General features: G+C 44.0%; 1 protein-coding gene across 1 annotated transcript in view; it reads right to left on the bottom strand.

Annotated features, from left to right (window-relative positions):
• The window catches only part of LOC119465627 (type I phosphatidylinositol 4,5-bisphosphate 4-phosphatase-B-like), a 37,861-nt gene that overhangs the window by 1,826 nt on the left and 12,500 nt on the right, over positions 1 to 23,535 (bottom strand). The window contains exons 4-7 of the mRNA XM_037726186.2: positions 18,731 to 18,833; positions 9,675 to 9,724; positions 7,178 to 7,268; positions 6,068 to 6,122 (exon numbers count right to left, since the gene is read on the bottom strand). Of these exons, the coding sequence (XP_037582114.1) occupies positions 6,068 to 6,122; positions 7,178 to 7,268; positions 9,675 to 9,724; positions 18,731 to 18,833 (299 nt within the window). The remainder of the gene's footprint in view (positions 1 to 6,067; positions 6,123 to 7,177; positions 7,269 to 9,674; positions 9,725 to 18,730; positions 18,834 to 23,535) is intronic.

Here is a 23,535-nt window from a genome sequence, read left to right as displayed (position 1 = left end):
AATAGCTAAGATACCGCAGCAAATATGTTTAAGGGGTTATAACAAATTTTCTATATTTGAATTATACATTGCATGTTAAACTATAAGCATCCCAAAGCAAGCTGGCAAAATATGAACATATTCAGAGCAGTGGAAAGTTTGTATTTAAAATTTTTTTATATCCCAGTTGAACCAAATAGCAGTCTGGCAACACTGACAGGTGACAAAATGAAGTGCGTTCTGCATGGTCAATATGCGTGGTATACACATTGCTTTGTTTTCACATTAATGTCTTGGTGGTCAGCCCGAGCTAGATTCTGCAGGCGCTCTCCGGTCGGTGTTGTTTTCAGCGTGCGAGTGAAATAATTGGAAGCACAATGCAGTGCAACGCCTTTGCTGTGCTGTTTGGTGCCCGAGTGGGAGGAGGAAGGAGAATTTGGCACGCAGATGGTTTCAGAATGTTTCGAAGCAGACAACACAGCGGTGGCCCTGCGCTCCTCGATGTCAGACAAGACCTGCCCAAATGGCAGTTGCTGCTGATGGGAGGCAATGATTTCTGTGGTATTGCACTGCTGGGTACGAGGTTGTAGGTTTGATACCGGTTGCACCGGTCGCATTGCGATGGGGGTGGAATGCAAAAATGCTCATTTAATGCTCATTGGGTGCTTGTTAAAAGGACCTCAAGTGGTCAAAATTAATCCGGAGTCCCCTAGTGTGACATGTCTCATATTAAAAGATCCTGGTTTTGGCATGTAAAACCCCAGAATTAAATTTACTTATTTGTATATTCGGATTAATCTGATAAAACCTGAAAAACACTCGCTGCTAAAAAAATTGACGATTCAGATTTATCCAAAAAACTCAGAACTTCAGGGCCCTCATTTATGATCATGTGACTGTACCATGACTACATTCCCTAAAAAAGATGCAAGAAGCTGAAGGTGTTCGTCATGACAACAAACTCCTTGGACCAGTAGCGCACCCAGGATCTCTGCTGAGGGGGGGGGTGACAGTTTGCCAATACCGTCTAAACAGCACTAATTTCGATTTCTTCACGGCAAATTGTCAAAAAAAAAAAAAAAAATCATCCGTTCCCTCGCCCCTGATCAAAAGGGGCGCGGCCAAGACTGTTGGGAGGAGTCATGAGATAATTAGGTGAACTGTCACCCATACTTGCCATTCCCCCGACTTAAAGGGCCCCTAAACCCCCCAGAGGTCGAAATTTAGTTGTGGTGTTGCAGTTGTGCACGAGTCTACAACGAACACATAGTTGCGAGAATTTTTCGAAATGGTGCCGTAATAGAGGAGTTACACGTGTTTGATGATCGAAACACAGCCCTCACTCGTTTCGCTCTTTCCTTCGCTACTCTCCTCGTCGGCTGGTCTCTTCTCCTCACCCACGCCGATTGATTGTGAGTGACCCTCCAAATGTCACGTGACACAAGTCATCGCCAACGCGCTTCTCAATACACTGTCCACTTCCTGATTAGGCACGTCCAGGCTAGCGGCAAATACACTGACGGCGAACCGGCCTCCAGTGCCGTAGAACGTCTGCCGCGCGAGAGGCATCCAAAGTAGATTGCAGTTCAGCCGGTGCACCGGCCACAGCACGATCGACAGGACAATCGACGACCGCGAAACTGCGCGCCTCCACCACTGGCGACGAAAATATCGGCTGCAGCTTCTGTTCCAAGCAAAATAATTTCTGCTAGATAAAGTGATTCATAAATTGTACATTTTATGAAAAACGATATCCACTGTCAAACGTTTAACATGAACGAGAGCTCCGATACTTGTCGAGCTCCGCTGCAGTGCACGGCTACCGACGGCAGACGATCAGCTCATCTGTGCTCGCATCGCAGCCGACGGCGCCGCTAGTATCGGCGTATTTTCTTCTTTGTGCACAATTATTGCGAAAGCAACAACGGTAAGGAAATATTGCGGTTTGTGAGCCTCGGCGATTCATTCCGAAGCGCCGTTTGCTTTAGCTTAGAAGTGAACCGGAGAAGGCCTAGCGACGATATCGGCGCCGTCAAGCGATCATTGGCGTTGGCAGTGAGGCTGCCGCACAAATGGGTCCTAGTCTCATCTTGTCTACGGCAAGGAAATCTCGCCGTTCGCAAGGAAAACCGCCGTCGAACGGCGGCCCGCGAATGGCAAACGGCATGCAGCGAATTACCGTGCCGGTAATGTGGACGGACTGGCGCAGCACTTCTCGGCTACCCGCTATTACACCGCTGTTGCTGCAGTGTTCATGCGAAGCGCTTCGTACCACTATAGACCCTGCGTTGCGCGCACGTCTGGAAAGGCCAACACTGTCGCATTCTGTTCGCGCAGCTAATCAGATCGCTAAGCACGACTATGTTGGAAGGTCACTGATTTGGCACTTGCGTTGCGGGCTGTAATTATCGATTTGCAAGGGCGCACAAGCGAGCAACATGACGAAGAACAGCAGGGAGCGCGCGTACATGCTAACAGACAAACCGAAAGTCGTAGGTTCTTTTTTGACCAATGGGCATCGTCATTCGCCATTGACATCACCAGATGCACCCTGCTGACATCGTGACGACCGCTCAGGATACTGGAAAGGCCAGGAGAGGAGGACGGCATTGTTTTTTTTTATTTTGTGGCGCGCCCGCAGCGCATAACGCTGCAGCGTTTGGCATTGTTGATCGTGATGGCGTTCTGAACTCGATGCGCTTGTTTACTTGAAATGTTCAAAAAATATCTGAGAGGTGGTTTAGGGGCCTTTTAAGGAACTAGGGAACAGAGAGGCTGTTTAAGTGCAGGTTTTAGGCCTTGCTAATCAGTCTAGAAGCTGAGCCTGTGATCTGCTGAGAAGCAGTCGAGGAGCTAGTGCCGTCCAGTATCGCCTGGGCCACCTAGCCGAGTCGGAACTCCGAGTAACTAGTTGATGTACGAGACGACAAACCAACGTCTGCAACGAAGCTCACGGTAGTTCGCCTCAAGTTAGCTCAACCTGCTTGAGTGTAGTCGTCAGACCTAGACTCCCGGGAAGCCCAGCCCAGCAATCGCATCCACCTCAACAAGATCAGCTCGCCGGCATTCTTAGGGAAAGCTCTGCATGCGCGCCGACTTCACGGTTTATGGACTTGCTGCTGCTGCCTGACCATGCGTACGACATCATTTGTTTCTTTTGAACTTTGTTTTAGTGAACTACTGTTAAGTGTATTCTTGTATATTTGATCCGCGCCCTGTTTCATTTTTGTATCCACTGTTAATTGCTCGTCATTATTTCTTTGTCGTCACCATTGAGCTATATTAAATTCAGGTGTGTTAGTTTTCTTGTATTTTTATTTATTTTATTTTATTAATTTGTGTATCACTGTCAGTCGATAAATATCTTGTTTTTTTTTTTTTTTTTTTTTACTCCCGACTCTGACTCTTTCACTGTGTTCGCTTGAGTACAGAACGACCAACCGGCTTGTACACCCCATCGACGACTTCGCGCCAACGGCGAACGGGCGACAAGCCGTGACAATGTATGAGATACACCTGAAGTGCTTGTAAGACACCGATTCCCATAGGTAACTGAATATTGCTATGTGCACTTTCTTTTTGTGCATTCATTACAGCATGAGTGTTATCACATTTGCTTTTTGCCCGCTATCACTCTTTGGTTTTAGCTCACGCCATATGCACTCACAGTCCCAAGGGTATTGTATGATGGGGAAATCAAAATCAGATAGAACGCATGTGGAAAACACTCTGGTGTACTCAAATTGGCGTGAGCACTGTTGTCTGCTTTGGAAAATACAGTAACACATGTACAGTGCTCAGCAACTGAAATGTGATACTTGGAGTATCACCTTTTGCGCCGCCAGTGAGTGCTGGGTTATTGCCGAGGGTCCGAATGCAGTCACAATGCATCCCAAAAGTACTTGCTTTCATGTGATACAAAAATGCATCAGCTCGGCGTCCCCAGTGCCCACCAGTGGCACAAAAAAGTGCTGGCAATGATGTGCTCCAAATATCACCTTTCAATCGCTGAGCACTGTACTAATAGCAGATGGTCTCGAGCAGTGCAATTCGATTCAAGGACAGCTGACTGTGCTGTCAGCATTGCTGCTGTCGCTGCCAAGCGTACTTTTCTTTACAGGAACAAGTTTGCTCAATGGAGTTTCCATCTTTGCATCTTAATTCTCTGCCTGCTTGCCTGCGCACATTGTTCCCACATGACAATACGCGCAAACTCAACAGCCTGTATTCAGAGCTTACAGCAGCAGCATAAGGCAGAAGTACACACCTTAAAACTGTCGGCAAAATTTTAGTATGGGGCCTTAAAATTGCAACACTGCCTAGTGATAACAACGGGTGCCATCAGCAGGGGCAGACATACATAGCGACCAGACAAAGCTCTTGCAGCATGCCTGCGTAATTTTGCCAGTAATGCCCCTAGTTATCATGAAATAGCGCTGCAGGTGCTGAACGCTACTATTTTACATGTTGTTACTAATGGCTATTACATACACACTTAGAAACAACCAAAAATACAGCCACACACTACAAGACATACATTAGAATTAATAACTGCAAATGTGATGCTTAGCCCTTAAATCTTCAAAAGGCCTGTGCAATATCGCTTCCTAGCAACCACACACGTTATGAACATGGCCAGTTAGATTTGGCCTCCACAAACCTACTGATCTTGAAATCTCCCTAACGAATGAAGTATGCAGAACACTGCTCCTTACTAAAACTGAGCAATCATTTATTTATCATATTCCTAGTAAATGCACCGTGTGCCAGTTTAACAAAAAAAAAAAAAAATCACAGCATATCCACGAAGTGAATGATGATGAGTGGGCGAAGCACCGGGGGATCATTCGGGTAAACCACAGCTACGGACGAGAGATAAAGAGAGCGCGCGTCGGGAACGAACGCCCTTGTGCAATGCAGCGCCCCTAGCTACGGACGAGAAAGAGAGCGCGCGTCGGGAACGAACGCCCTTGTGCACGCAGCGCACGTAGCTACGGCCGAGAGAAAAAAACGCCGGAAGCGTTCTCCGGAAGCTGGAAGCTGGCTTCCGGAAACGGAAACGGAACCGGAAGTGGAACCGGAAGCAGAAGTCGGCTTCCGGTTATACTATACATATACATATATATCTATATATGCGTATACATACATGCATAGCGGTCTCCATGCCAACCAGAGCTACGGACTTCTAGTGAACACTTCATAAAACTACATGCGGCGTCTCTTTCACGTACGGACACACAACGCCATCTATTGAGCATTTCATAAACTAGAGGTGGCTACATACTACTACTACTACAGAGGAGGGAACGACCAACACCCTAAGGAGCTTCGCCCCTAAAATCTGGCGAAAATCTTCTAGCCAAGGTCCCCACAGCTTTTTGGCATATACAAAATGTCTGTCCCCACTCTTTCCACCCTAACAGGATACGAGTGGCGTGTGCAGACTACAAAAATACGGAAGCAAGTTTCTGAAACCTCAGGAGAGGGCTCAGGCATATTCCAAGATTTATCGGTTTGGATTTAGTTCTGGCTAAAATTGCACTTCAGGTACGATTTTTGGGTCAGGTTCGGGTTAGATGTACAAGCCTGATTGTAGCAGAGCAACAGAGTCAATGACTATGCTAACGCAACATAAACAATAATCCATTCTGGGTTATACATGTATACAGTGCTTTTCCTAATCTGGCTCCACGGGTGAGCTGGATTTCCTAGCTCTCTAAGCAGTCTGTCAGGAATCAAGGCACGCAGTATGCAGGTCTATGCGTGACTTATGCTCTGCCTTCCTATATTCTGGGCCGAGCCCTGAGGCTGCGAGGAAATATTTTGTGAGTTGCATTTCCCGAAAACTTTTATGTGCGCATGAGCACATGGCCGCAACAGATACCATGCAAGAACCTGCTTACCCTTACCTTGGTACAAGCCCGACAAATGCATAAACATTATTGTGAGTTACACCAGGCAAGACAAAACTATAGCACCAAATGAATTATCATAACATCATGACGAATAACTGAGTTGCAACCCACATTGTGTGCAGCAGGCAAGGCACAAAGAAAAAGAGGAGTAAGGAGAGGAGGCGACTACTCACATGCGTAGACAACGTAAATACCCTTCTTTTCAACAGCATACTGGTATGTCCCAAGCTGAGACAAAAAATAAAATTCACAAATTTAGATTCCACCCTCGATGTCACATTAAAATAAGGTACTACTATAAAATGTTGCAAACAGCTATTCAGGTACCTATCCAGAACAAAAGAAGTGAAACATGCACTAGTTATCAATGCACAGATATTAAAAAAAGAGAAGCACTGTTCAGAAATCAGGCAACCCCTCTAGCTTCCAGTGTAAATAAACTGTGTTACATAAAGCACTACTAAACGCGTTCCTGGAGTGAAATTGCCCTTAGCTACCTGCTATCTGTGATGTGTATTTTACAAAATACATACTGTACATCTCATAACTCAAGCAAACTTGGCATTTATAAGAAAATTTATGTGTAATTCCAGTTGGTTTGATGCAGCATCCTTGTGCAACAAAAAGGGTAATCATGAAATAAATGTACTCAATGTGCATCATATTAATCAGACTTGCCAACTTTAAGGTTCGATAAATACTGCAGTTGAAGCCAAAAAATACTAAACTTTGGTTAGAAATACTAAAAGCTGCTTTAGTACTTAAAATGTCGACCGTTCCTTAAAATATTCCAGAGTGTTTATTTTGTAGGAACGCTGTAAACAGGCACACTCCTCTATATTTATAGCTAGAACATCCGAGTCACGGATGAAAATATTCGTGAAGTTTATTTGTTCAATTCACATAACAGCGGCCAAAAATACATTTGCCATATTATATAAACGGGTTTAGTGAAGTGGATGGTGCTACTGCGGGTATGCGTCCGAATAATTCTAAAAATCAGTTGGCCACTTTATTTGTATTTTCTAAAAACAAACTTTGCCCTAAGCATGACATAAAAAAAAAATAGTAATACCATTAGCGTCTTTATGATAAAATCGGAAAAGTTGGCAGTTAAATATTAATGCATGTTAACAGAAACACAACAGCATAGTTGACTAGCTTAGTAATGAAGCAAGAAATATTCCTGTGAATAAATGCCATGGCACTGAACTCTAGACTTTGGTGAATTTAAAAAAATTCACGGAAGCTGCACCACACATGAAAAACAGAGTAACACTTACTGTGATTCCAAGTGTGATTGCTAAGATCACCAGAGCCAAGATAAGCGACAAAATTCCTCTCGTGCGGGCAAACTGGGGACCTACAGATGAGCTATCCAGGACAAACAGGATCAATAGCAGGCTGTCAGTAAATTGATAGTTATTCCTGTGCAATTTCACTTTTCAACCTTAAAGATATACACTTTCCACTGTTTAAGATGGATTCACTTGACAGACCACTGGGCCAGCTTAGTCTGTGGACAAATCATGATTGAATCAACAATTCAGTCTGTCATGCAAGTATCATTATCAGTCACAGATATTTTATTAAGTGCCTTGCTTTCTCAGATAATGCTTGTCTTTTGTTATCTAGTATAAAGGGTGTCCCAGCTTCACGCAGCACGATTAAAAAAAAAAAGAGGAACGATGTTATGCGAAGCAAACATAGTGCGTATTGTTTCCAGTACAGTGGAGAAGCCGCCAGTAATTTTTTCGTTACTGAGATTTAATTATGTAATTGTAATTAATTATCCAACTCGAGAAGTACTGTCCTAATTATCAAAGTGTCAATGAGAAAATTGTAGAGCAACATAAAAAACTCCCGATACAGCTTTCTGTTGCTCAATACGAAGAAGCCTGCGAATACACACAAAGTGCCTCGAGCGGCCACCCACGCGGCAATTCTGCGTGTATTCGCAGGCTTCTTTCACACTCGGAAAAACACATTTATGTAGCACGTATTGAGCAACAGAAAGCTGTATCGGGAGTTCATGTTGCTCTACAACTCTCTCATTGACAATTTTAGGACAGCACTTCTCAAGTTAGGTAATTAATTACAATTACCTAATTAAATCTCAGTAACGAAAAAATTACTGGCGACTACTCCCCTGCACTGGAAACAATACGCACTAGGTTTGCTTCGCGTAACGCCATTCCTATTTTTTAAATCGTGCTGCGTGGTAGCTGGGACACCCTGTATAAAGGTATCAAAGCATATAAAATTTGAAGCGCTTAAATGTGCTGTTTGCACAGATGATAACTGCACACAGTTCTGAGAAATGGGTTTGACCTTCACAATGCAATGAGTTTTTGCGAATGCTTTGATGGAGCGTAAAAGGTCTGTAAATTGTCCTAGACAACTCCAGAGACCAAGAATCGCCACTAATTTATAGGTCTAGATCACTGTATTCCATGCTGATTAACAGTGGGTGAACAAATGAACAACTCATGGCTTGGAACAACTCCTGTTTGAGATGGTGAAACCAAGCAAAATTTTCTGCACAGCACCCAATGAAACCACCACAAACGATCAAAAAAGGCCTACACCTTTTGGCATAGCACATGAAAATGCAAAATATTAATTTGGAATGTGGTTTATGAATTATGTACTATCAGCTTAGAAAAAAACTAACTGTAGTGCTAAAGAATGCAGATGGAGCTAGCCTATGTGTCGATTGTAGACATTGAGAACATGTCATTGCTACAACATCAACCTTTGCCTTTCTGAAAAAAAAAAACACACATCAATCTTTGCCTTTTTGAAAACAGGCCTCTGGTAGACGGAACTAGCAGACCTAGCACATGAAGGAAGACTTGTTGTTGTGCTAGTTTGTCTAACAATTACAATTACAACGAAGGCACAATTACAAAGAAGACACACAGCCATATGTCACAGGTGCCTGTAAGATGCATGTGTCTGTGCGTGTTTGTTATTGTGCCTTCATTCTACAATATATCGTTTCACACATGAAGCACACTAATAGTCCGGGAACTAATTTTCAATTAAACATATCCAGAAGTGGGGCATGTGAGGTAACAGGGCACATGAAATGACATTTATGCACTTACACTTCACAGTAATAATATACATCAATTAAACACTTTTTCCCCTTCCTACAGTATGTTTTCATGGAAGACCATGCAATATATAATCTATTTATTACACACTGCATATAAACTGAGGAAGCCTCTGTGTGGACAATGCAAAAGTAGTGAACAATGTACATGGCTGCACCATTTGCTAACCTGGGATCTTACCAATGCCTGTGCTGCGTGCATTTATGTATTTATAGGAACATTTAATAACATAAATGCTTCAGTGAGCCAACAGTCGCAGTTGGACCTAGGGGTGTCATGCTCAAATTTCATAACTGAAGAACGGTGACTGTGACTTGGTAGGCTACAAAATTACAGCTTAGAGGCTTTTTAGTCATTTCCTTATATATAGTAAACCCTGAATATTCTTCTTTTCAGCAACAAACACATCTTGAATCTTCACCGTAATTATTGAGATTTGTGTAGTCAGAAATATTTTTAAAAATATTACTGTGCGTAAGAACACACAGGGTAGCAACATTGAGATAATGGAAGGAATACTGGCTTTTCTGCATTTGAATAGTCTCCACTGTGCCAATTCTTATAGAATTATTTGCATTAGATTCTACAAAAGATTTACATTTTTTTTCTACTGCCACTGTCATCAGCATATCAAGAAAGAAATGAAAAACATGAGACATACACTTTCCTGCAGTGCGGGCATCGAGACAGAGCATTGTTCAGCGTGTTGAACTGTAAGGCAAAGAAAAACAATGAAAGCAGCAAGAAATGAGACAGCAAATGGAGGCACATAGGTAAAACAGGTGCAGTAAACATATCAACAAACTGCATTCATCAAGTTATCACCAAAGCTTCACGAAGTGATACAAAGCAGAGCACTAAGAAACTTGAGTCTCAGATTACAAGTTTTAAACCCATATTGATGCATTACATTGACTAGGGTGACTGTTTGGATGCATTCATATTCCATGACTTTTTCTAGAAATTGGTGTAACTTAGAGTACGGAAAGTGAAGGAGAAAGTGTGAAGGTGCAAACATTTAATTGTCAGCTCTGCAGCTCTGTACATTCCTTTGCAAATGTTTCATACAAATCCCTGAAAAGGAAAGGAAGACATTCAGGCTGAAAAAAAGTGATTAATTCCCGGATGATCTAGTCTACAAATGTAGCACATTCTACAATTGGAACACTGAAAGTAATATGCCGGGGCTTGGCATGCGTTACAATACAGGAACAGTCCAGAGAGATAAAACAAAACCGAAGGCTGGAAGCAACATCACGAAATACAAAATGCAGCTAAGGAAAACACAGGGAATGCGGGAGATAGAAATTCAAGACGATGAGCAACACGAGAACAAGGTGAGAGCAGGAGCCAACGTTTCGACAAATGGACTTGTCTTTTTCAAGGCGACATATGCTCTCCTCGGCACAGTATGTATAGGTACGTTTATTCTAAAAGGGAGAGAGGGTAAGGTGGGTGGGCGAGGTAACGAGCTCGGGTGTGCAAGTGCCAAGGGTGTAGAATTGAAAAGAAAAATTATGCGCTACTGGTCGTCGGTGGAGGAATTTAAGGCAGCGCCGTGTTTTAATCAGTGGACATGTCATTTTAGGTTCCTCTTTTCGTGGAAGGGGGCTGGACAACGGGGAGGGGGTATCTGCATCGCTGGAGGTCAGTGAACTATCTGTCTCTGAAAGAGAATAAAAGTAGAGACAAAAATGGTGCTCGTGGAAAAAAAAGGATAAATATATAAATAAAAGAACGGAAAGAATGAATGAAAGGAAAGGGAGGTTGGAATATTATTGAAAACCCAATAACAAACAAAAAAGAAGAACAATTTTTTTTTTAATATACTAAGCAACTCTATGAAATATAACTAAGTACTGTTGCCTATAGTTTGAAGTTTAGCATAGCACATAGATTCTAAAGCTCCCTTTGAAACGTTCATGCCTATTGGTTGCAATGTCTGGAACTTATGGATAAGGTATGATTTTCTATATTTTCTGTCTCGTGCAGAACGGAAATTTGACTGTAGTATTTAGAGTTTAAGTTATCAAAGTTATGACGTGGTTGGTTGAAATGCTCGGCAACGGCTTTGGGAAGCTTTGTAGCGTGATGTCTGTTTAACATGACGTTCATTGATTGTCCCGTTTCGCCGATATATTGTTCCTTACAGAAGGAACACTCAACCATATAAATTACATCGGAACTAGTGCAAGTAAAGCTAGTTTTCACTTCGTGTGTATAGCTATTTGCGGTGCATTTAATTTTAAGGTCACATTGAAGGTGCCTGCAGGTTTTGCACCTGGGGCGAGAACAGGATTTTATTATGTGGGAATGATGTTAGACAACTTTTGCATGCACTAACATGTCTTTGAAGTTTCTTTTGCGGCGATAGGTAACCCTTGGTACATTCGGGAACGTTTTTCTCAGACACTCGTTACTTGACAATATTGGGTGGCATTTTTGTAGGATGTTGCTTGTGTTTGGGAGGGCATTAGAATATTTTGTTATAAAGGCTGGCAATCTACAAGATTCTTGTGTAGGTTGTTTCCTAGCTAATGCAGACTACCTCTCTAATCTCGATGCGACGTCATAAGCCCGGTTGAGAGAAATTTGTGGATAATCTTGTTCCGCTGGCGTTACTTTAAGGTCATTTAGGTGGAGGATATAATCGCTGCCTTTGCTACAAATTCTTCTTATTCGTTTCGCTTGCCCGATAAAAATTCCTTGCTTGCAGTGTCGCGGGTGATGACTGGTGTAGTCTATTTTAAATACTGCTGGCTATCCGTAGGCTTCCGGTAAAGTGTCGTTTTCAGTTTTCCATTTTCCACGTAAACCGTCGCATTGCACGGACACAGCTAAAGAGCTTCCCAAAGCCGTCGCCGAGCATTTCAACCAACCACATCATAACTTTGATAACTTAAAGTCTACATACTACAATCAAATTTCCATTCTATGCGAGACAAAATATAGAGAATCATACCTTATCCATAAGTTCCAGACATTGCAACCAATAGGCATGAACGTTTCAAAGGGAGCTTTAGAATCTACGTGCTAGGCTAAACTTCAAACTATAGGCAACAGCACTCATTTTTCGTTGAGTTGCTCGGTATATTAAAAATTAACCTTTCTGTTTGTCATTGGGTTGTCAATAATATTCCAACCTCCCTTTCCTTTCATTCATTCCTGCCGTTCTTTTATATATATATATATATATATTTTTTTTTTTTTTTTTCTTTTTTCGAGTACCATCTCTACTTTTATTCTCTCTTTCAGAGGCACAATTGTTCACTGACCTCCAGTGGAGCAGATACCCCTTCCCCGTCGTGCAGCCAGCACCGTTCCACGAAAAGAGGAACCTACAGTGACACGTCCACCGGCTAACACATGGCGCTGCCTCAAATTCCTCCACTGAAGATCAGTAGCGCATTATTTTTCTTTTCAATTCTACACCCTCGCCACTTGCACACCCTCGCTCATTACCTCGCCCACCCGCCTTACCCTCTCTCCCTTTTAGAATAAACGTACCTATACATACTGTGCCGAGGAGAGCATATGTCACCTTGAAAAAGACAAGTCCATGTCGAAATGTTGGCTCCTGCCCTCACCTTCTTCTCGTGTTGCTCAAAATGCAGCTAAGGAACAGATAATGCCAACAGGGAAAACACATCTGATGAAGTCCTGCAACATGAACAAAGTGTAGGCTTGTTAAAATGCGGGGCAAGCATGCCACTTCTACAACAACACCACTGCACAGGTGTGAATGCTTACACATGGCAATAAGCACCAGCCTGATTTTACTCTATAACCCAGGGATCTCCAAACTACTTGGTCTCACGTATATTGTAATTAATAACTGGTAATTTGCCAGAGCATTTAGGGCCAAATGATAATAGGTGAATCTATGCAGAGATCACTACAATACGAAATTACAGTTGTAGAGAGCAGTGCAAGATATATTACATACCTTTCTGGAAGCATACACATGTGGTGTTTTTCTTACACGATACAGAATTTTTAAAAATTGCCGGTGACAGATAGCACAATTCTAATCCTTGAACTGGATTACTCAAGCAGGTGGAGATTACTTGCACGAGAAAGTGTAATTGACTGAATAACAAAACTGCACTAATTAAGTTTTAACTAATTACTTTACAGGACATATTGCAATTTATGAATTGTAGCTGGTGGGTTGGCAAGGCATATCCAGTTGGAATGAATTCTCAGGATGAAATCAGTTTCGAGATATTCATTTTCAAAATGTGCGACAAAATACATTGGCGTCCCAGTTACTTTTGTGCTTCAATGCATAAATGGTGTTTTGTTTAAAAAGTAAGTGGAACAACAGGGAATTCTTACCACAAGTTTGATATAGCACATATCTTGAAACCGGTGCCATCATTATAATTTGTTCCAAGTTGATATCCCTTGCAAACACACGGGCTACAATTCATAAATTGCAATACTACATGCCGTAAAGTAATTAGTAAAAAACTTAATTAGTGAAATTTTGTTAATTAGTCAATTACCAACTTTGATTTCACGTAGAAGTAATGTGCACCTCTTCGAGTAATCCAGTTCAAGGATTATAATTGTGCTATCTGCCACAGGCGATCTTTAAAAATTCTGCATAGTCTTAAAACACGGCTGAATCAATATGGTAATTAAGGAGGCAATCCACAGCAGTGAGTATTGTGCAGCATCATGAGAACCGATCCAATCACTTGGAACATTGTACTATCCCTCATTAAAGGGTCCTTGAAGCGGTTTGGACAAATTTTGTAGATGCGTAGGGTACAGTAAAACATAAGCACAAGAATTTAAGTGAAGCGTCTCATATTAAGGGGGGACGCAGCTTTCGCATCGCGAAAAATGGCTAAAACGATTTTTTTAAAATCACATTTTCAGTTTCTGTAACTCTTATTCCATCTGATTCCGAAATATCATCACTGAAAACCAAGTAGAAGTGCTCTAAAAAAATTGTTGTATCAGCCAAGGTGCCAAAAATTGCGCGGAAATCGCGAAAGAACGGCGTTTTTCAAGTCACGATATCTCCGGAACGGCGCAGCCGAGCGCCGCCATCTTGGTCTCGTTGGAAAGCGCATTTCTCCGTCTTCAAATCCGCCGCTTCAGCTATCTCCTCCATACAGAAACAAGCACACAAAAAGCAAATGATTGAAGGTCGTGCCGGAGCCACCGATTGGCTGCGCCCGCCACGTGACTCCACCGCGGTTCGCCATTGGTCCGGTGCTCGCTCCGTGATGGCGTCGTCTGCTCCACTTGTTGCGGTCTCCTCGTGAGCTCCGGACAGTTTCCGTAATCTCGACGAGTGTGACGGACTCTCAGACGGCATGCAGAAATTACTCCAGGGCCAAAATTTCCAGGGCTGCACATCGCATTCTGAATGGAGCGCACCAGCTGCCACCATACATACAAATCGTGTGGACTCTGGGGCATGAGTCCTTACACGGCAATCAGCAGGCACACGCCTACGCCCGAGCGCATGCACACCGGGAGCCGCGAGATGACCGCGCCGAGCAGTTCCAACCAGAGCCCATACCATTAACCTACACTCACATCCTACAACACTATCGCCTTTCACAAAGAACACTACCCCCACCTCATAATGCTCTGACGTGAGAGGAAGCCGTAATATGGCGAAAACTCCAAACAAACACATATCCACATTTGAGTCTTTACCATGCCATACACCCTGCGCTGTATTCCTATAAATGTCCACACTGTGATCAATGTGCAACACTTTACCACATGGTATGGGCTTGCGCAAACACACCACAGCTAACACCCATAACACACCCCACCACACGGCAATGGGAGGCAGCGCTGTCCAGCTCCAACTCGACGGACCAGCTCAACCTAGTCAATCGAGCGAGAAGGGCAGCTAAGGCCGCTGGACCCCTGGACTGAGGGGACCACCCACTGCAGAGCGGAGGAGCTACCTACGCTCGCGTGCTCTTTTTATTAAAGTTTATTCTCTCTCTCTCTTAAAGCGGGCGCTACGCGGACATCGCAGTAGTGTGGCCGATCCTGCTTTTTGTGGACGTCTCAGACCCGCGGCTAAGCATTCCAAGCATCGGTGACGCGGACTTCGCGACCGAGCTTCGGGCATGGAATGCTCGGACACGCGGCTAAGCCTTTCGTGCGCAGGCGTCTCCGACTCGGCGATGAAGCACATCGCGCACGGACTTCTCGGATCCTTGCCTAAGCCTTTTGTGCGTTGGCGCCTCCGACTGCGCGACTAAGCAAATCGAGCGTCGACTCCTCAAGCCCGCGGCTTGGCATTTCGCACGTCGGCATATTGCTCATCGAGTGTCGACTCCTCGGACCCGCGGCTAGGCGCTTCGCGCGTCGACACCTCGAGCGTCGGCACCTCGAGCGTCGACTCCTCGAGCGTCGACTCCTCGAGCGTCGACTCCTCGAGCGTCGACTCCTCGAGCCAGCGGCTAGGCATTTCGCGTGTCGGCACATCGCTCATGGAGTATCGACACCTTGGACTGCGCGATTGAGCTTACCGAGCGTTTGGACCCGCGACCAGGCATTTCAGGCATCGGCACCTCGCACTGCGCGACTAAGCTCGTCGAGCGTCTATTCCGCGGACCCGCGACCAGGCATTTCGCACATCGGCACCTCGGAACCGCGACTTAGCACATCACGCACCGACTCTGTTATCGTAATGCCACGATATCTCGTAACAATACCTATCATACCACCCCTTCATAAAGAGAACCTCATCATGAGCTCTGTTCACTAGGCCACTTGGGCTGGCACAGACACCTGGCTACAGAAGTGAGGCATGATACAAAAGTACAGGCTGGAAAGCACCTAGCAGCTGCATTGCATGCTGCCTATCAGTGGCTCTCCTAACATCCATAGCCACTGTCAATGGAAGATGATCCAGAATGCTACTGAGAGCCTTCATTCAGTAACATGGTCGATTCTACCAAAAGAAAACAATGCCTCACTGACTGCACTAGAGGCTGCTTTCAATGAGGCAGTCTGCAGATACAATGCAAGAACTACTGTATATTTATGCCCACATAGTTCTGCACCTCACTTGGTTTGAAACCCAGGCGCCATGCTCTTTGTAGAGCAGCAGTAAAGAATGCCATACAAACATGAAAAAGGCAGAACGAAGGCTCAGCAGACCAGAGGCCACATGTCCAAGAAGCCCCACGTCACAAAACACATCAAAGATTACAACTTTGGTGCGTTTTAGAGAACTGAAGAGAAGGTGCAACTTGGAGAGCCGTTTTCTCAAAGCTGTTTTTTCGCCTTTCTGCTCAGTTTCTGGAGCTGATTTCTTCGTTACCGTTTAGCCTATTTTGATTCTGTTTTTTTTGTCACGTTCCTTGGACGTGCACGTCGAGACAGTCTCACATTTTTATCTTGACTTTTTATAAATTTATGGCGTGGCAATTCGTTCACCCCGAAAGTGTGCTTGGTGCGAAGGTAACTTGAAAAATGACTAAGATAAAAAATTTGTGTTGCGAAAAAAAAAAAAAGTAAGACTGTAACGACCTTCAGCACGCATTGAGCTATGCAGTCAATACTCAACGAGCCTTCCATCATGTTTTTTAAGCTCCCCAGGCCCTCCAGAAAGTTCAAGAGAGAAAAATTCTGCCCAATAGAATGTTCTCAAGGTATTACTCTGAAACTTTTATGGAAGTATCAGGGAGACATTCTAAACATTTGTGCCAATTTTCATCAAAATCCATGAAGAAATCAGGAAGTTGATTTTCAAAGCCACGTCTCCCCTTAAGAGAGCTACAGACAATTACAAGTTAACCTCCTCCCTAGCCATGCCTTTTCTACTCAACTCGCTCGCCAAGTGATCGGGGCTAAGCTCTGCCTTCACTGGTTCTGCGTCACGATGTGACGTCATGTCGTCGAACTTCCGGTTGTCTCGGAGCTAGCGCGTGAAGCTTCTCCAAGCAGTGTGCGATGCGAGCGTTCTGTCGCAGCGCTGAGCATGTCCGGTATTTCGGTAACCGCAGGCGAGCTAGGCATTTCGACGGATGGGTGGAGGGGTAAACTAAAGCCCCTCCATACTACTACTGCTTTGATGAAGGGGCTTTAGCGTAACTGTGAGTGGCCTGCATGGTGCAGCCACCTGGTGGCGCAGAGCATAACCAGCCAAACACAGAGCTTAACCAGCCAAACACAGAGCTCCAATTCCTGTCACAGAGTGTAAAACATTTTAAACATTTAAAAAGACAACATGTTAACGATTACACGCCTGCTGAAAATTTACACCAGCAGCAAAGTAGAATACACTTGGTTACTGCTACATAAGCTCTGTGTTTGGTTGAGCTCTGTGCCACCAGATGGCTGCACCGTGCAGGCCATTCACGTTCGCGCCACCGCTTAACCGGGGTAAATACCCAGTCTGCTTGCACTCGACTGAATACCGGACTGCCTAAAACTCTCAGCTGTGGTAGTAATCTTCCGGCGTGAAGTGAAGGCCGCAAACACGTAGATCCTGGCCCCGATCGGATACCGACAGCCCGATGCGCTGCAGCCACTCTGCTCAAACGTTCCCTTGCAGAGGGACATGATGTTGCAGCTTGACATGTCGCCGATCACTAGATTTGCAGCCCACAACGTAACAAGGGCAATCCATGGTGCTCACAAAATGAAAGCTTGAGATCAACACTGAACACGCAGCTCGTTTCAACACAGAGAACGGAGAACACAAGCAAAAAACACTTGCTGTGCGCCGGAAGTGCCTGAGTGAAGTGATAAATTGTCGTCGTGTATTCTCTTTCTGTTACTTTTTTTATATAGAAACAAATTAACCAACATTCCAACCATTATGAACAATACTTGTTCATCATAAAGTTGGAAAAATGATGACGACGTGACCTGGGTAACCAATCGGATAGCTCGCCTAAATGACGTCAATTGGGCTAACTACGTCAATTGGGAGAGGGCGGCTCAAAACTCAGGGAAGCGGCAATGCTGCGATCGGTAGCGATGCACGTTTTTAAAACCTTACAATAAATTACACGCTTCACGTGGAGCGCTTAACTTTATCATTTAGTGATTAGAAGGGCCGACCCCAACAACTCAGTACGTTAAAAAATCTTCAAAATTGTTTCAAGGTCTCTTTAAAGCTATTGAAGTGGGAAAACACAAATTGGAAACATTTTACTACATCTATAAAGCATAAATAAAGCACTGGCAAAAGCACCCTTTGCTATCCCCAGTACATCTCCTTAACACCATGTGAAGAGCACTGCAGTTTTTTTTTTTTTTTTATCTTACCTGCTGCACTAAATGTCCCAAATAGAAATGGTATGCTGATTGACAGACAATGTGGACAAATGACACTAAAAGTCCAAAGGCACAAAGTAACACTCATGCTGATCACACAGAGAGAATGCAGGTTAGTCAGCGTCAGAACATTCACATATGAATACAAACATGCATCCACACTGCATAAAGTCAGCACATGTCTAATGCTGCTGGTGGTAAATGAGCATCAGTGAGACAAGAGTTGTTAGCCAAGGCACTGATGCAAATTTATACCTGCACATAAAAGCAAAGTACAGTATCAGTCAAGTGAAGAGCAAAATGTTCCATGGTGCGATAACGTATGATAGCCTGTATTACTGTACTTTCAGGACAGTCTCATTCACTTGAGGCACGATAGCATGCCTTTAGGATTGACAGCTTCCCAGAGAACATTCCAAAAATATGATACACATGCTGGCTCACCAAAAAAGTTTGCTGGCAATGAACGCAAGATACTCGACAAAGTCCAGGCACAGAGGCAGGAGGAATGTTGGTCGTGCTAGGAGCCAAGTTGATGATTCGATGGCTGAAACAAGCAAATTATGGAATATAAATTGCCTTGAAACTTTCAGAATCACGTCACCACTTGGCTTATATATATGGCAACCTTAGCGCAACAAGAACTTTCAGAATGTCAACCAAAATTACAAAAATCGCATAATGCTGTAGCGAAATTTTAGGACATTCAGACTGCCCAATTATGCAAGGCTAGGAGATGGTTCGGAGGTCATGAAAATTACCAAAAACACAAGGCACATTGAAGCCACAGCAACCAACAATCACTCATATTCAACGATTACTGATGTATTGTGTGAAGCGTGTCTTACTACCCTTCAACATAACCCTTGTTCAAGGTAAATATTGCCGAAAACAAGTTCACACAGTTCACAACTCAGCATTATAGATGCTGTCCCACCTATGGATGAAGTTGTCTTTTTGGATGATGGTTGGTTTATACCATGGGACTTGAACTTGGGGCTCTTAGCCCTACAGTGCACTCACTGATTCCCGACTTCATGCTTAGGTTGAAGAGTACTCCACTTTTTATAGGGCCTATTTGGTTGATACACACATACATACAGCCACACAGCATGGAGTGCTTGCATGAATTTAAGCTGACCTTGATTCTAAGCCACTCCCCAAAACATATAACAGTTCGAAAATATCTATTGAAATTAAAACAAACGAGAAAATGACCATCAACAATGGCGAACTGAACATTAAAAATGCAGCACTTCCCCGAAAAATTGACAGGCCAAATTAGCAAGAATGTTGCCTCCACTAAGCTGCTATCCAGCTCATCACCTGTCTTAGCAACACATGATTGGTGCAGCTTGTCATGGTTAGCTGGTGCTCCTCTTCAGGCAGCCGGATGGTGTAGTGCCTCCCGTAGGTTGCTTCTAAATGAAGTGTCAATAGTGACATCAAATTGTTGAGGCTGGCTCACCGAATGATTAAACCATATCCTTAAACCCGACTTCTTGAGTGGATGCTCAAATTAGTGTTGGTAACTTAGCAATTAGGTCAGCGAGTTTTAAAACAACCTTGGTTGTTTCCTTACTGGGCCATAGAAAATTATCAACCAGATTTACAGCTTTTCAACATGTTAAACATTGCTGTCCGAACTCTTCTACAAGCAATGCTATGCACCATATGAAATGAAGACTATACTTAACTTTTGGTCAGATTTGGCAACTTTCAGTACACTGGGGAGTCTCAAAAAATAAAACTTTGACAGACGGTATAGTCGAAACTGGCCTCCAGTGCTCTTCGCACAATCTAAATCAAACATTGAAAAATATGCACTTTGATCAGCTCGGCTACATAATTCTTAAAGGGACTGACAACCGATATTAAGGACCTAGTTTCTTATGGCGCAATGAAAAGCCCACCCTTGGTAGCGTTTACACCTGCAGCAGTTCAAAAAGCGTGTGCATATCTTGTAAGCAGAATTTTTCGACCCGAGCAGCCTCTAGACAAAAAATAATCCCTCCTCCAGCAACGCTGAGAAGTGAGAGCGATGCCAATAGAACCGCATCGCAAAAGCTGCACATCATTCTGCTTTCAGAGGAGTGAGTGCAACTGTGGTTAACCACCTACATTTTGACCTTTTCAACCACTTTTGAAAATAAAAAGCTGGTACAGTAAGTTTGCATTGTCGTATTTGTACCGCACTTTTTCCGAAGTACACACCTACGTCATGGCTGGCTGGCCCCCGTTGTCGTTATTCTGTCGATAGACGAGCCAAGCCAACCCATCGAAAACGCAGGCGAAGGCAGTGCCACTTTTCTACTCACTACAAGCAAAGACCTATCTGCACATTGTAAGTTAGAAAAAGCTTATAAGAGAAAAGAAGCGCTGCGTTTCAATACTAATAAAAAGACCAGGAACTGCGTACACTAATAGAAGGACATGTGACCGACTTCTAATACATTTTCATGTTTTTGCCGCGTGGGGCACCAAAGGTCATTTTTCAAGACTTTTAGTGAAAAATTAAAAATATAAATCCATGTTTAATGAGAAAAACATGGCTCCTTTTGAACAGTACGACAGGCAATCCTTCCATCAGCGAAGTTATCTCCATTCATGTTCTAAGCAGTTGTCTGTCCCTTTAAATGACAGCAGCAGTGAAGACACCGGAGCTTCTGTCAGGTTGTCCAATTTTCTGCTCCAACATCTACACTGCTTTAATGGTGCTGTTTTAGTTATTACACTTGACTAATATCAAGTGCAACTTAATTTTTTCTTGCAGTGGGTTGCTTTTATATATTAGCATTCATACACTGTATATACAACTTAATACATATAAGAAATCCTTCTCGTCAAGTTGAGTTCTCACACAAAGCATGCAGTTGATTTCAGACCAACCTTTTGCAGAAGCTTGACTAGGAGTCTGATCTCTTACTTTTTGAACACCGTCTGTGCAAATGCCCTTCCTTACTGCACAATAGTGTAAAGAACTGTACAAATCAGACGACAGCTCCAGCGTCAGTTCAAAGCGCACGTTTAGGCTAAACTTCAAAGAGAGAAGCTGATTGAGCGCAATAATTGAGTATGAGGAAATTATTGGATGTTCCCCAACCTGACAACCATCATTTCAAGAGCCCAAAGAATGCAGAAAATGAGGAACCTGCTCCAAGGAATCAAAACAAACACTCCCTGCACAATAGGAATCATCAATTAATCTGTTCGCAGATGACTGTGTAATATGCCACAAGATCACTAACCCTGGTGATTCATATAAGCTGCAGGGAGAACTGTGCCACTCTGGTGCAACAAATGGCTTATGAAACTTAACGCTAACAGGAGTAAATCGATGCGCATATCACATATGGTCAACAATCACAATCAGTGTAGATATGTACTGAATGACACTTTGCTATCATCAGTTACAACTCACAAATATCTTGGCCTTCACATAACTAATGATCGGTCATGAAATATTCATGCTAATTATATACTAATAATGCTGGATATCTTCATCATAATTTTTCCACAGCACCTACATCTGTAAAACTGACACTCTACAAAACCTTAGTCACTCAAAACTAGAACACGCATCTGCTACAGTGTAGACCGCTTATAACGTAAGTCACCGGAGTCGCGAGTATCTGCACTATAAGCGGTACCGCGCTATAACCAAAGCAACAATTTTCAAGGCCCGCACATATGCAAAAAATGTGCACCGAGCCGCCACGCGTATGCGACAGTCGAGGAATGCGCCTCTGACCGGCATTGCTCCGGCACTGCCATAGAGAAAAAGCTTAGGAGAGACCCCTCAATGTCGCGCGCGAAAAAAAAAAAAAAAAAAATACGCGGCGGAAATTTCACCCTCTCTCAAATGGCAAGGTCGCCGATTCTGCGTTGCGCCAGAACATGCGTGTACGTGCTGACATCTCAGCCACGCTACCATAGCCACGCGTAGAAAATGGCAGTGAACCCTTCTTTCTCCTTTATGCTTCCTCTACTTTCTAGTCACGTGTTGACCTTGCACGCTGCGGCTACGGCGCAGAGGGAAGCAGCGGCGCTGTCCCAGGCCGGCCAACGAAACTGCCCACGCCGGCAAACGCCCGCTTCCCGATAACGGCAGAAAACAAAACTTCGGGGAGCTGGCGCCGGGCCAGCTGGAGCGGCGGCGGGCGCGCATGGTGACAGTCGAAAGTGAGGGAGCTACGAGGGAGGGCGAGGGGAGCCACCGAAGCGGCGGAGTTGCCGAGGTGAAACGCTTCCCTGCCGCCCTCCTCCCTGACGTTCCACGGTCTCCGCGTGCGCCCTTCGCCGTGCCGTGCCGGCGCTGCCCACTCCCTGAAGTTTCGTTTACTGCCATTATCGTGAAGTGAGTGTTGGCCGGTGTTTGCAGTTTCGTGGCCCTCGCTCCCTATGCGCAATGTGATATTTCACGACTGACTCGCACTCAAGATTCTGGTTTCAGCCTCACTGGCTGTTCGTTCGCACCACGTGCCTTTCTCCTCCACTTCGTCTCTCTTTCTTCCTCGAGCACTCCTTGGGGCGCCCGTTTGAGGGGAGCGTTCGCCGTCTCCGCTCACTTCCATACTCCCAGGCAGCCGCACTGTAACCGGTATTTCGTTTCCCGCAACTGCACTATAAGCGATACGTGTATACATGGAGTGCTATGGAAAAATTAACGGGAGTCTGAAAAGACAGCCCTATATCCGGTCCTCCACTATAAGCGGTTACGTTATAAGTGGTCTATACTGTATTTAGGATAACAATCAAGCATCACTAACCCTTGCCCTTGAAGCGATTCAAAATCGAGCAGCTCACTTGATTTCATCTAACTATCCTTGTCAGTCCAGTGTAAAATGTATAAAACAAAAACTTGGATGTCTCAGATCTCTCATTACGCCGCAAATATGCTCGCCTTTCCCTATTCCACAAGGTATATCACTCCTACCACATGATGAAGAAACTACTTATCACCCCACCTTTCTACAGATCATCCCGACTCGACCACATATATAATGTTGCCGTACCATCCTGCTTAACAAACACGTACCATGACTCTTTTTTACCCCACATAAGTGTCAACTGGAATAGCCTTCCTGCATCCATCACTCGTATCCTAGACGCACCTTCATTCAAAACAGCAATCTACAACAATATTGCTTAAAATTTTTTCTTTATATAATTTTCTGCATATTTTATTTCCTTAGTTACCACTCCTTTCTGTAGTGCCTTCAAACCTTGAAAGTATGTATAATAAATAA

This window comes from Dermacentor silvarum, chromosome 1, assembly GCF_013339745.2.
Source record: "Dermacentor silvarum isolate Dsil-2018 chromosome 1, BIME_Dsil_1.4, whole genome shotgun sequence".
NCBI lineage: Eukaryota > Metazoa > Arthropoda > Arachnida > Ixodida > Ixodidae > Dermacentor > Dermacentor silvarum.
Note: the sequence above shows the minus strand (reverse complement) of the source record. Positions and strands in the feature narration are given on the sequence as shown.